This window comes from Podarcis vaucheri (assembly GCF_965113315.1).
Source record: "Podarcis vaucheri genome assembly, chromosome: 13".
In the NCBI taxonomy this organism is placed as follows: domain Eukaryota; kingdom Metazoa; phylum Chordata; class Lepidosauria; order Squamata; family Lacertidae; genus Podarcis; species Podarcis vaucheri.
In genome coordinates this window covers 35,385,268-35,400,331 of record NC_138751.1, presented here as the reverse complement: position 1 = coordinate 35,400,331, position 15,064 = coordinate 35,385,268, and the positions used below count along the sequence as shown (strand labels likewise).

Below are 15,064 nucleotides of genomic sequence, written 5' to 3'. Positions count from 1 at the left end.
CAGGAAGGTACAGGGATTACTGGATCTTGACTGTTTTCACACACGAATACCGCATCCTGTAGAATTCTATTTCAGTTATATTTTATCTGCACAATCAGAATGAATTTCAGGAACAAAATGCTTTTTCTGTGCAGCTTGAGCAGAAGCAGTGCTATAGTTAATAGTTGCCGCTTGTATTCACTTACCCCTGCCCACTCCCGTGCTCACAGTTGTGATTAATATTCTTCTGTTATGAATGGTCTGTGTCACCATTAAGGAAAAAAGGTAGGAAGAGTCCAGCATATATGTAGACTGTCCCTGGATCAAGGGACTTTTCTTAAGTTCTCAAAGCTTTTAACCTTGTTCAAGGTTGTCATCTGAACTAGCCAGATGCTTAACTGAGAATCAATCACAGTCAGTCCATCCTTTGAAAATTAAGACTTTAGAGCTATCTTGCCCCGAAACGGCAAGTAGATATTCAGTTTAAGGAATGTCTCCTTAAACCTTGGTTTAAGGAGACATTCCTTAAACTCTCATATATAAGCTAGGTTCCAAATGACTCCTTAAACTTTGGTTTAAGGAGTCATTTGAAACCAAGCTTATATATGAGAGTTTCTAACACTGGTAGGTAGTGTGCTGCCTTGGGAGAAATGGAAGTACAGTGGTACCTCTGGTTACAAACACTTCAGGTTACAGACTCCGCTAACCCGAAAGTAGTACCTTGGGTTAATAACTTTACCTCAGGATGAGAACAGAAATCGCGCTGAGGCAGCAGCGAGAGGCCCCATTAGCTAAAGTGGTGCTTCAGGTTAAGAACAGTTTCAGGTTAAGAACGGACCTCCAGAACGAATTAAGTTCTTAACCAGAGGTACCACTCCAAATTAAAAGTCTTTGGGGTAGCAGCTGTTTTCTGTGTCATGGATGTATGGGGGGGGGAAGGAATGATAGGGGGATAATCCAGAATTAGCAGAAAATTATGCCAGCATCTGGATGTTGGCACTAGATATTTCAGCTACTGCACCTGTGGTAAGTGCTTATTTCCTAGCATACTGGCCCAGGGAATAATTGTACTGACTGCATTGTAGCTGCTTCAGTTTGAGCAATGAGAGGGGAAGAAAGGCTGCACTTGCTGTAATACCTTGTGATCTAAAATAATCCTTCCGAAAGTTTGAGTGTACATTGGTTCTTTGAGGGTGACTTGTATTTACTGAAATGCCTTCTGTAAAGGCGTGTGGGGTTTAAAAATAATAGCCTAATTTGCCTAGGAAATTTTTGCAAATTTGTGTCGCAAATAGAATTTTCTATTTTAGCCTTTTTATTAAAAAAAAAACCAACGACACTTTGAGGAAACAAAGCTAAATCTTTGAAACAGCCAAGCTTGCCTAATATTGTATTTGCAGTTGGTATCCATTCACTGATACTAATCAACTTATGAAATGGAAACTTTTCCACCAAAAAATAAAGTGCTAGAAAGATTTCCTCTCCATATAACTGCTGCCTTAGCAGAAGCATTCATGAGCTGGGGTGAAATAGGATTGTACTTGGTAGATGTGGCTACTTCAATCAGGACAGGTAGGGATGGGATGAAAAACTTTTTTCTAGTGTTTCTTCTAGATCTGGAATACGGTGGGATTTCTTGATGGTGCAACTGCTGGGAGGCTGTGTATGTGCTTGTGTTATTAGGCATGCTGATAACACTCAGACACTCCTAGGGTAACAGATAGTACAGTATGTATGCCCGGGGTTGTTTTCAACAGGCCTGTGTTCAACTTTTGGTCCTGGGGAAGTTTTGGCAGTGTCCATATTCAGACGGTAGTGATTTGAGATAATGTTTTCCATTAATTCTGTTGTAGCGTTGTATTTGCGCTTCATTTTAGTTTCTGTTGAGGTACATGGATTGCATAAAACAGTGGTTTAAAATGAGATACAGGGGATGGTTCTGTGTATTAAATTTCCATGATATGCTGAGTGTCATTCCTCTTCTCTTCTCTTTTCTTCTCTTCTCTTCTCTTCTCTTCTCTCCTCCCTCCCTAGGGTGTCCTTAATTGTTCCAGGACTGGCTGTGGTGTATATGTGATTATTGCAAGAATTGAATAGCAGCTTGTGTTGATTTGTGACTGGCCTGTCAGTTGACGTGTCCTCTGCATTCACTCTGGCAATACTATTTACAGCCAACATTACGCTAGCGTTTGTTGATTCCTGTGCAAAATTAATGTGCGCTACATTATGATGAGTTCATCTTGATAGCATGCGACGGAATTGTAGAAGTCAAAGTAGCTTATAAAAGCAATGGATACGCTGCAGCATGCAGTTATACGCATGCAGATTTTATTGACTTTAACTGTACATTGTTTTGCATCTCATGTCTCTAACCTAGAGAAACATTGGATCAGCACAGAATAGTTACTATTCTTATTTATTTATTTATTAAGAATATCTATATCCCACCTTTCCCAACTGAATATTGCTCAAGGTGCCTAACATTCAAAATAAAAATGATGATAGCTACAATTCTGTGATTCTGTGTTGCTGTTGAGTTAATGCGTCCCTTGTCTTCTTTTCTGCAGCAGACCCAAGGTTTACATGATTAGTAAAAGAGACAAGGATCTTGTGAACTGGCTCAAAATCATGCTAGCACCTTGAGGAATCTCATTCTCTAGTCCATTAGTCCTTCCTTTCATTATTTACTGGTGCCAGTTAAGACTGTCCTTTTTAACTTACAGGTAGGGTGATAATGATACTTCACAAACTTTTTAAAACTCCAGTTGTCATAGGGCTGAAGCTTATCAATTATTTTACTGTGCAATCACTTCTAGATGTTTTATGGAAAGTGATTCATAAACAGAACCAAAATGTAGTTTATTTGCAGCTGACATAAATACTATAAATTATTGATAGTGTGTATTTTTTTAGTTTGGAGATTAAACAACTAGGGACTGGCAAGAACTTTTCTTGCCTTTGCATCATCTCCCACTTCCCCTCTTTCTAGTGTGCAGATTCTAGTGTGCTCAACAACTGCAATCCTTAAAAAAGCTCAACAACTTTGATCGGCCTTCACGCACGTTCTCTTCATCAAATCTGGCCCTCGTTGAAAAAAATCTGGGCACTCCTGTCCTATGCGATCCACAAATTCATAAGCTTATATCAGGATGGATTAAAAATAGATTTTTGTTAATAATAATAATATCAATGGTAGTTTTGTAACAATCAAATAGTGGCAAATTAAAGTGAAATCTGAACTGTTTACAAGCAAATGCTTAAGTCTATACAGTAGTTTATATTTTATTTATTTAATCATGACTGCTAACAGATTAAATGAAACCAGTTTTCTGTGCATAAAAAGAACTCTGAGGAAAGAGATCTCATTTCTGATGTTGATCATTATATATAGCACCCTAAATAATACGTTACCTGTTATTGTTGTATTTGTGTTGGGTCCAAGTTATTGCTAAGCATTAGGCTCCATGAGGTGCCCATGGTATAAGCTACCTGGTTTGCCTTCAAAGCCCATATGGGCAGCCTGGTACTCCTGTAGTATTTCAATGTTTGTAATCCTTGTATGACCACACTTAAAATACTGTGAATAGTTTGGGTGCCCAGTCTTCATGAGGATATTGTAGAGCTGGAAAGGTTTCAAGAAAGGGAAACCGAAATTATCAATGGGCTGAAACATCTTCTCGATGAAGGAAGGATACATCTGCAGGGCATGAAAAGAGGTTTATAAAATTTTGTGTGATCTGAAGAAAAGTTTGTAACTGTCTCATTACCAGAACTTGAATGGTCATGATATTCAAGGAAATTAATTGATAAAGTTTGCTGCTACTAGATGTGTTAACAGCTACTAGCTTAAGTAACTTTTAGAGGAGATAATGGAGGATACGACTAATAGTCATGACGGCTTTAAGTTTAAGATACTTTACTACAGGTCTTTACAAACTTTTCATGTTGGTGACACACTTTTTAGACATGCATCATTTCGCAACACAGTAATTCAGTTTTACTAGCAAACCAGAGGTTAAACTAACCACTTTCCAGTCCTGGGAGGAGCGCAGGGAGCATTCACACAACACACCTAAACACTGCAGCCGACACACTAACGTGTCATGACACACAGTTTGGAAAGCTCTGCTTTACTAGATGGTTTGTTCCTATAATCATGTAAAGGCTCTTACATACGATCAGAGCTCCTCATTGTGTAAGGTTCTGTTGAATTTTAGTCTGTCTTTTAGCTGGTATAGTATCAGTTGTTGGTATCCATTTGTTGTGCACTCAAGCACATTCACCTTTCATTTCAACTCCTATCAGACTTCCAGTTTTGCCTTGCATCTCCACCCTATTCTGCTACTGCCCACTTTAGGTAAAGGACTGTTTACCTAACTTTACCACTTTAGGTAAAGGACTGTTCTGCTACTGCCCACTTTAGGTAAAGGACCCCTGACCATTAGGTCCAGTCGTGGCCGACTCTGGGGTTGCGGCGCTCATCTCGCTTTATTGGCCGAGGGAGCTGGCGTACAGCTTCCGGGTCATGTGGCCAGCATGACTAAGCCACTTCTGGCGAACCAGAGCAGCACATGGAAACGCCGTTTACCTTCCCGCCGGAGCGGTACCTATTTATCTATTTGCACTTTGACGTGCTTTCGAACTGCTAGGTTGGCAGGAGCAGAGACCGAGCAACCCGGAGCTCACCCCGTCGCGAGGATTCGAACAGCCAACCTTCTGATTGGCAAGTCCTAGGGTTAAACCACAGAGCCACCCGCGTCCCTTTACATGTATGGTTATGACCCTATTATTTTCCAGGTATGCATTCTCTCACTGCATTTGTGTGCACGCAGCCATTCATGTTATACTTAGATGGGGCAGAAGAATCAATTCATTTCTCAGTTGGGGTGAAAACAAATAGTCATCCTAGCAGCTGTCAGTTAAGTGTTGAATTAATTGTTGAAGTGCTGACACTTATTTTTGAAACGCACACAACTTATTTTCAACACAAAAAATAACTTCCCCTCTTCCCAATTTACAAATAGACTGTAAGTAGAAATTTATGGTTCCTTGGGAAAATCACCTGAAAAAATAATAACTTTGAAATTGCTTGATTTGTCTGGTATTGTGTTACAAATTTTTATCAAGCAATGCATTTTTAGAAATGGGAGAAAAATCAATAGAATATTATATGACATTAGGAAAAAGCTGGACTCTGCAGCCTGTTCAAATTATACATACACAGCAATTATTATTTTCCATAATTTTCTTTCTGTTAGCCATGGAGAGGTAAAAAGGTAAAACCCCACATCCAGCCACTAGAAACCTCATTCAGCCATTCTTCTGGCTTCTACAATGTCAGCCATATTTCAAGCATATTTATGCAACCCTAAGGGCTCAGAACTTGTTTTTTCCATGAAAGATGAGAGTCTCGAGAAACTGAACTCTTATGCTTGGAGAGATGGTTCATGGAAACATGATAGCAGCTTAGTAAAATGTTCTGTGTGCTAACAATTCTTTTAAGGTTCAGACTGAAGCCTCTCTCAGGCTTTCCTGCTCAGTATGGGAAGGTTAGGTGTGGAGCAGGCAAGAATGGATTGGAGGGGAACTTGCCACTCCCCCTTACACATGTCATCCCTGTACATGTTCATTTCAATGCACGGATAGGATTTCAGGTTTCTGTGTTACTTTGGTCTATTTATTCATCACTGTAGATGGATTTTCATCTTTTTGAACTTTAGTTCAAAACTGACTTACTGAAATTCGTCATGTCTTCAATACATTCAGATTCATATACTACCTTTTTCATCTATTATTCCAGTGTGGCATCCCATGCTTTTATAGTGCGGAACACAGTGCTATTAGGGTAGAAGATTGAAAGCTTTCACTTTTGGTTTTGAATAAATACACAAGCTTTCATTTTTCTTCCTTCATGTGTGGAAAAGGGAGAGAGAGAGCACATGTGGCAGATCAACACAGCTCATTCTTATAACACTGAACGATTAATTAATGAACAGTGACTGAGATTTGTTTCCTTTAATTTCCTTTAATGTATACTTGGGCTGTGTACACACCATACATTTGAAGCACACTCAGAGCACATTCTCACCCCCACCCTCCATGCTAAAAAAATATCCTGGAAGTTTGGTCTTCACGGAGCTACAGTTCCTCAGCACCTGCAAAACTACAGTTCCCATGGTTCTTTGAGTGAGTGTGCTCTAAAGGCATGGTGTATATGCAGCCTTGGTCAAGAATGTCAGTCTTTGTCTTAAGGTGTTTTGTTAATTTAAAAAAAAAAAGTTTATAATAAAAAGCGTAACTATAGTCAGTAAGCATTGTTTCTTCGCAACCTGTTTTCTGTCCCTGTTCTACTCTAATCTTTTGTATAAAGCATTTGCTGAGCTCTGGTTTAAATGTTTTATCACCCGCCTGATAGATTTTTATTAGGATATTGTGGGTCCTTCATGGAACAGTATTTTAGACTTGTTTTAAATATTCCTTTTCTATACAGTTGCTTTAATATGACTGTCATTGCACCCTCCATTTTAGCAGGAAAATCACAGGCCTGCTCTGCTTGGCACAGCTGTAGAAAATTCAAATGCATTAGGGGGAATATATTAAAACCAGTTTTTTAAATGATTATATCACTTTGAGCTATTTCATGTGTTAGATCTGTAATTCATTCTTTAAAAATATTTTGATGCGTGACTGGAAATGAATTTGTAAAATGGTGGAACTGGGTTTGGTTTGGTGTGACATGAGCTTAGCTTACATAGATTCTTCATCTTATATTTTTCATGAGGTATACACAACTTGACTGCAAAAAGAATGGAAAGGAGACCATACTGATGAGCAGTACCTGGGTGATGACTTGGTCCCATCTGCCCATCTCATCCAGTTTTGCCTCGTCTTCTGTTTTCTTTGCTGCCTTCATCCTGCCTTTCACTGTTCCTTGTTCTCTATTCTCTTATCTTAGGAGTCTGACTCTTTCTGCTTTTCTCTTCAGTCGACTTCTGCTATTACTTTCTTCAAGGAACAGGGGGAGTGGTATTCTTGTGACAGTGGCTGCTATTGTACCAATTCTTACCATTGTCTGAGACCTCAGTGCCCCTTTATTTGCATACATTGTTTTTCTAGGCATGCAAGGAGTTGATAGTTGGGAACTGGTGCAATGGCTGACATTTGTTACAATCATTTTCCCTTTTCTTCGAAAGCAGAGTACTGTACTGTTTTATTCCTTTCTGCAGTTCTCAGAGTGAAGGGTACTTGGGGAGCTTCCAAATGAAAGGATGGTGGTTCCCCAAACACCTTTTATTACCTTACCTGCCACTTAACTTCAACTTGGATTTGCTCCTGCCCATCAGATGGCAGGGAATGTGTATGGAAATGTGGCCAAATATGTGGAAGAAGCTATTTGGGGGTAAGTGAGAGCCCCAATAACTTTCGCAGCTGACTTTTCTAGAGACTTATTTCTGGCTTCTAGCCCCTGCTTTTCCCCCTCTCATCTGTCAGGCACCTCCTCTATACCTTTACATCAGGCCCTTGCCTCCTTTCTGTTTTACCCTATTCAGGTGTAACTGTTCCTTGTAGCTACATTAGCAATGCATCCTTGAAATGTGCATTGAAATACAGTGGTACCTTGGTTCTCGAATTTAATCTGTTCTGGGAGTCCATTCCAAAACCAAGGCGTGCTTTCCCATAGAAAGTATTGCAAAACGGATTAATCTGTTCCAGGCTGTTGAAAAACTACCCCTAAAACACTTCTCCCCACCCCCCAATCAGCGCGATCTTTTGATCTCGATCTCTCTCTCCTCAAAGCAGCTGGGGTTCTCCTCACCTCCCCAATCAGTGCAATCTCTCTAGAAACAGAAGCGCAACACTAAAAACAGAAGCTCAGGACACATTTGACTTCCAAAAAAATTTCGAGAACCAGAACGCTCACTTCTGGGTTTGCGACGTTCGGGTTCTAACTTGTTCGTGAACTAGGCTGTTCAAGAACCAAAGTACCACTGTATAGCTGAGAGAGACTGAATCTGCGTGAGGAGAGACTGCATCTGCATGAGTGAATGTTGGTCTCAGCTTCCTTTCCCTTTGCTTCAACTTCTTTTAAGTCTCTGCTTCCTACAGGTTCATCACTTTTTCCCCCTGAAATATATCCTAGGTCAGGAGTGGGGAACCTCCAGTCTGCAGATCAAAAGTTGCCTTTCAGGTCTCTCTGTCTAGCCCTTGGGACTCCACTTAGGACTAGCCATACTCTTCGCCATCCATGAGTGCTTCTGGTCCTTTCCACCACTAGCATGTAGTCCCATAAGATTGCTCACAATGTGATATTGGCACTGAAAATAATCTGCACCCAGTCCTAGGCATTTCAAACACCCACCCACCCACCATGGTTCTAATTGCAACTTTTAGTTGTTGAACCTTCAGGGTTTTGGATAAGCAAACGAAGCATGTTCTGTTGACTAGTGGCATCACAACCTCCCTTCTTTTTGCCTTAAAAGATTGTTTCTTACTTGTATTCTGCAGGAAGTATTTGGAGTTCAGCAGACATTCACCCAAGCACAGACAGGTTCTACAAATGCTGTAGTGCAGACAACAGAAAAATAATTACAGAAGATGCGGCACTATTTAATGAGTCACAACAGTCATGTGAAATAAACCGTTGTTCAAGTTTTTCTTGTGAGAGACCGTGGACCAAAGTATGCACAGTGTTAAATTCATGTTCACAGTTAATGTATCTGTATTTTTTGTTAAATAGTAGTGATGTGTGTATATTCAGGGTCAGCTGCTATTGCACATCAGAAACCTGGAAGAGGCCATTTTCATTGGGAACTTAATGTGAAGGGAAAGTTGTATCCTGCAGTCCTGATCTCTCCCTCCTTAGTCCTCTCCCTACAGCTCCTTGTGTGGCTGTTATTGAACCCTAAAGCAACCCAGATATGTTAAATGTGATCACAGGATGTTCTTGGTGGTCATATGCTAGTTGTGGAGTACTTTCCCCAGAGAGATTTGTCTGGCACCTATATTATTGTCCACTGGGCACCAGGCTAAGACTTTTGTTTATTTTCCCAAGCTTTTTAGATTCATTTTGAATCCTTTTAATCCTCCTTTACTGTTTTACGCTACTTTTATGATTTTGTGACTTTTTGCTGATTGTACTGTGTTAGAAACTGAGATATGAAAGTTAGGAGCTAAATGGCATCTTAAACCTAGGTTATGGGTGCCACAACGGAATGTTGAGGCATACTTTTTTAATAATAAGAATACAAAGTTGGAAATGAATGAACTGCCCCTAAAATGTTATGTTCATTTTTCACATGGTCTAGTCCTCATCTGAAGACTGCAAAAAATAAAGCCATGCTTTCCCTGCCCTCCCCTCAAAACACTGCCTTTCTGTGAGGCCAGCTTCAAGGCAGAACCTATCAGCTTGCCTGACGCTGCAGTGATTTCTTGAAAGTCAAGCAAGCAGGAATTTCTCCTCCCATGCCGTCAGCAGCGGCAGTTTTAATCTGAAATCTTAGTCACAGTACTGTGCCCAGAGCTCAGAAATTGCTTGAGCTAATGAAATTCCCAGTGGCAAAATGCACCTAGAACAATGGGAGTTTCGAACGCTGTTATTGTATGTTTGTATTTCTCTTTTCAGTTGTTTTGTTCTTTTCTGTAAGCCATCCTGGAATATAATTGAAAGGTGATATAAAAATGTTTTATTTTTATATAGTTGGAACAGGGTAAAGAGAATGTTGAAAATGTAACAGTTGACTTTAGGAATTTGTTTGCTGTTAGATCCATTCAGCAGTCCTCTTTTCCCCTCCCCCTACCCCAGTCTAATGCTGCAGTTTTAGGGCAACAGGCAGTCGCTTGGTTGTCTTGCTAAACCAGTTTCTTTAGAGGGGGGGGGGGGAATCACAAATGGAAACTGCTGGTAGAACATAGTTTCTAGACCATGGGTAGGCAAACTAAGCCCTGCAGGCCAGATCCGACCCAATCGCCTTCTAAATCCAGCCCGTGGGCAGTACTGAAATCAGTGTGTTTTTACATGAGTTAGAATGTGCTCTTTTATTTAAAATGCATCTCTGGGTTATTTGTGGGGCATAGGAATTTGTTCAGTTTCCCCCCCACAAAGTCTGAGGGACAGTGGACCGGCCCCCTGCTGAAAAAGTTTGCTGACCCCTGACATAATGTATGCCTATGCTATTTGCATAATTAATCTATGGGTTTTTATTTGGACACACAAAGTACATGCAACTATGAAGCTGTATGGAAACTGACCTGGAAGGGAGCAATTGATCACAGTATCTTGTACAGTGGTGCCCCGCAAGACGAAATTAATTCATTCCGCAAGTTTTGTCGTCTAGCGAATTTTTCGTCTTGCGAATCACGAAATCCCATAGGAATGCATTGAAAATCAATTAATGCGTTCCTATGGTCAAAAAAAGTCCAAACAAAGCCAAATTTGGTACAACAACAGTTTATTAACTGCTCTTTAAAGTCACACATACTGTAAAGAGCAGTTCAAAAATTGAAGGGAAAATAAATTAACTTTATAAACAAAACATGTCTTTGTTTTTAGACAAAGGAAACAAAGTCGTGAGACGTTTTCGTCTTGCGACGCAAGCCCATAGGTGAAATTCGTCTTGCGAGGCAAATCGAAAACGGAAAAACCTTTCGTCTAGCGAGTTTTTTGTCTTGCGAGGCATTCATCTTGCGAGGTACCACTGTAGTACGGTTTGCTGTCAAAAGGCAAAAACCTAAACTGTTTGTACATTTACATGCTGTCAAGAAAGTTACTTGGTATGTAAGAGTCTTTTTAATGTTTCAGCTTTTGAAGGGAAGGCATGGCAGTAGCAAACTGGAGCTGTTTCTTTTGGTGCGCACTGGCCAGAACACCCCCCCCCCGGCAGGTGGACAATTCTTTTTTATTGGTTCTGCCATTTGAGTTCTTGCTTTGCTGTGCTTCCCTGCAGCATGGAAAAAGTGACTGCACCTAAAAGACACTGTAGGAGGCATGTCCTTAGGGACTATATGTATTCTGAAAACTATGTAGCAAATGTGCATCTTCGACTTTGAAATAGTTATGTAACTGCTGAAAGCAGATCAGTCCAACATGTGCCTGGTATATATGCCTTATTCCACAGTTATAAATCCACTGTGATAGACACCTTGCTACACACAAAAAACTACTACTTTTCATCAAACCCAGGCAAGACACCCTAGTTCTAGAATACATGTGTGTGATCAGTGGTGGATTAAATACAGATGTAAGAATTTAAACTAAATTCAGATAAGATAGCTGATGATAACTCAGTAGACTGGTTGAAGAAATACCTTTTTTGAATAGGGTCAACTTTGCTGTAAAAACCAAGTTTGTAACTTAAGTTTGTTGCTGGACTCAGTGTTGCTCCTTAATTCCTAGCTGATGGCTACGACCTGGAGTGCCTTTTATCGGCTTTGGCTGATATACTGACTAAGCCTGTTGCTGGAAAATAGAAACCTGACCATGGTTATCCATACATTGGTTGCCTCCAATATAGAGTATTGTGTTCTACATGTGGCTGCCTTTGACAATGACTTGAAAACTTCTAGTGCAGAATGCAGAAGCCTCTATGTGTGGTCTGATATTGACCCGTTTTGAAGTATCCTTTCATTCCAGGTTCAGTTCAGAAGAGCTTTATTCTTGCTGTTAAAGCCCTAAACAGATTGGTCCTATCTTAGGAAATGTGTTGCGCAGCAGGGTTTCTTCCATAGCAGCCTTGATGCTGTGCAGCTCACTCCCAAGAGATGTTTGTACAATTACCTCCCTGTTGGCTTTTCAAAGGCAGGCAAAACGGTTAGCCTTTGAAAACTGACTGCCCCGCCCCCCTGCTTTCTTGCCCTTGGTTGTTTCTGGGTTTTTGATTGTTTGATTTTACAGTGTTTGGTTGCTTTTTAAAGAAAAACAAAACAGGAAAAAACCCCTATAAGCAACATTGTTGATTTTTATAAGTGGCAGTCTTAGTTGTTTTGGGGGAACTTTGGAAAGGTAGCATAAAATCTTTTAAATAAGAAAATCCAAATATTGAAGCCTGAATATATTGTGTAAATCAAGGAAGTGTGTGTACATTTATCTGACCTCCTAGCAGAATAGGAAAGGAGCTATATAGAGCATATGACAGCCCGGACACTGAGGTCCAGCTCCGAGAGTCTTCTGGCGGTTCCCTCACTGTGAGAAGTGAAGCTACAGGCAACCATGCAGAGGGCCTTCTTGGTAGTGGCACCCACCCTGTGAAATGCCCTCCCATCAGATGTCAAGGAAATAAGCAACTATCTGACTTTTAGAAGACATCTGAAGGCAGCCCTGTTTAGGGAAGTTTTTAATGTTTGATGTTTTATCACTTTTTTATTATCATTAATATTCTGTTGGGAGCCGCACAGAGTGGCTGGGGAAACCCAGCTAGATGGGTGGGGTATAAATGATGATGATGAAATACCCCACCCCTGAAATTCCTATCCTCTCTGGCTTCTGAGTTAGACTGTACCTCAGTGGTTGAGCACATGTTCTGCGTGCAAAAGGCCCCAGGTTCATTTCCTGGCATCTCTAGTAAAGAGGATTGAGTGGAGAAGACCTGTGTCCAAGACTGCTTGGAGCTGCTGCTAGTCAGAGTAGACAGGATTGTGCTATAGACAGGTAACCAGTCCTGATGTGAACTAGGAACACGAGAAGCTTTATCACTAGGCACTTTCCATGAGTTTTTAAGCTGCATTTCACAGCTGTAGGGTCTAGAACAGGGGTCAGCAAAGTTTTTGTGCCTTGGGCCAGTTCACAGTCCCGCAGACGCCACGGTGGGCACGCATGAGCAAACGCTATTTCCAGCACAAAGGAGGCGTGCGCAGCTTCCCATTGGCTGCAGGAGCTTCCAGCAGCCAGTGGGAAGCTGTCCAGCTTTGCAGACGGCAGTCCCCACTCCCCTCCATGCTGGTTTAGCATGGTGCAAGGGAGCTGGCCAAGTGGGCGATGGAGGGCCATGGGCCGGTTAAGTGACCCCCATGGGCCGCTTGTGGCCCATGGACCTTACGTTGCTGACCCTTGGTCTAGAATCATCTAAAAAAATAAAAGCCAAGGACAGGGAATACCAAGTTCCATGCTACATTACAATCTATGTCTTTTGAATGTGTACCTGTAGACACATAGGAACCATACAACTTAGTTGGATACCTGGGGGGCTCATAATTTGTTTCTGGCAAAACCGATGGGTGGGCGGACTAGTGTGTGCAAGAGTTTTCAATTATGTGTGAATAAATGTGTGATTATTATTATTTTTAATCTGAGAGATATTTTACTGTACCAATTCAATGAAGTTTAATTGTGCAGCACATTAATTCTGTTGTAGTGTTGAACATAAGAATAGGGAAGTATGTTAATAATGATGTTAAATGGATGAATGCCAGTGCTGGTGACTGACCTTGGATAAACTATTTTTTGTTATGTGCCATCTTTCAATTAGATGAGGCCATTTATTTGGAACTGTGTTTCAGGACCTTCCTCTGCTCTGAGGATCAGATGAAAGCCGCATATTTTCCAGCAGTAGAATTAATTCCCCGCCCCAACCCCCAGCAATAAGATGAATAAGCCATTATTAATAAGAATGTTTAACAACTTGTGTGGCAAATCCTGTACTCTGTTTAGGTTAGGCAGCCAATGATTTCACAGGGATAAGTTCTTTTAGTTATGTTTAAGCCACTGACTTAATTTTCTCCTTCTTTTCTAGACAAGATGTTCAGCTGTTGAGCGGCAGCTTTCTTCCTGTGAACTGCTGCCGATTTCCTCGTGCTGTAAAGCCAGAGTTCCATGACCTGCACGGGGTGCTTTGGTGCTCTACTTCCCCAAGGCAGTCATGTGTTAGTTCTCTCCGACAATTCATCTTGCTCCAGAGGAGTTACTTCCTTGGTATTCTGGAATACAAGGTGCTCAATGAATCGGGAGCCCCCATGAATGAAACAGCCAGCTCTTGCCAGCAGATGGCTAAAAACTGTAGCACACATGTAGCAGGGATGGCGCAAGAGGACAGAGCTCAAGTGCCACCCACTTTCTACCATGGTGCCAGCCAGGAACTTGATTTGTCCACCAAAGTCTACAAAAGGGAGTCTGGGAGTCCTTACTCCGTATTGGTGGACCCAAAAGCAAGTAAACCACATCTCCATGAAAGAGAGGAACAGCCATATTTCAAGGAGGACAGAACAGTAGGAGAGGTCCGAGCCGTGAAAGAAGACAGGGAGAACTCTGACGACTTGCAGGAGGACGAGGAGGAAGATGAAGTGACTTACAAAAGGGAGCAGATAATAGTAGAGGTAAACCTTAACAACCAAACATTAAATGTTTCAAAAGGGGAGAAGGGGGTCCCCTCCCAGTCCAAAGAAACTGCTGTTCTTAAGACCAGCAGTGAGGAAGAGGAGGGTGACAGTGGGGAGGAAGAGGCCACTGAAGACAGTAATGATGAGGAGGAGAATGAGAGGCAGAAGAAAAAAGAGCAAAGAGAGGAGAAAGATAGTGTTGCACAAAGGAGGACAAGGAGAGCTGCATCTGCTGCAGCCGCCACAACTTCCCCTACTTCCAGAACTACAAGGGGCCGTAGAAAGAGCGTTGAGCCCCCCAAGCGTAAGAAGAAAGCTGCAAAGGAGCCCAAGGCACCTGTGCAGAAATCAAAGTGTGAAGAAAAGGAGACTTTGACCTGTGAGAAGTGCCCCAGGGTGTTTAACACACGCTGGTATCTGGAGAAGCACATGAACGTCACTCACAGGCGCATGCAGATCTGCGACAAGTGTGGGAAGAAATTTGTTCTAGAAAGTGAGCTCTCCCTCCACCAGCAAACAGACTGTGAAAAAAACATTCAGGTAGGTTCTCTTGCCTGCTTGCAAGATCTCCCTGCCTTCTGCTGTCCCCTGGACACTTCGAAAGGGGGGAAATCCTTTGAGGAGAACAAGGTCCCAAGCCTTTCTGCTTCTGTCGGCATTTCCTGTTGCGCACCTAAGGAAACTAACCTGTATGAATGTGGGGTGGGGAAGGGAGGGAGTAAGAAGTGGCTCTTAGGGTTTTTCTACACAACATTACAGGTGAGGTGAAATATAAGGT

General features: G+C 41.6%; 1 protein-coding gene across 1 annotated transcript in view; it reads left to right on the top strand.

Moving 5' to 3' along the window:
* The window catches only part of ZNF652 (zinc finger protein 652), a 32,814-nt gene that overhangs the window by 2,482 nt on the left and 15,268 nt on the right, over positions 1 to 15,064 (top strand). Inside the window, exon 2 of the mRNA XM_082194378.1 lies at positions 13,704 to 14,826. Within this exon, the coding sequence (XP_082050504.1) occupies positions 13,924 to 14,826 (903 nt within the window). The 5' untranslated portion in view covers positions 13,704 to 13,923. The remainder of the gene's footprint in view (positions 1 to 13,703; positions 14,827 to 15,064) is intronic.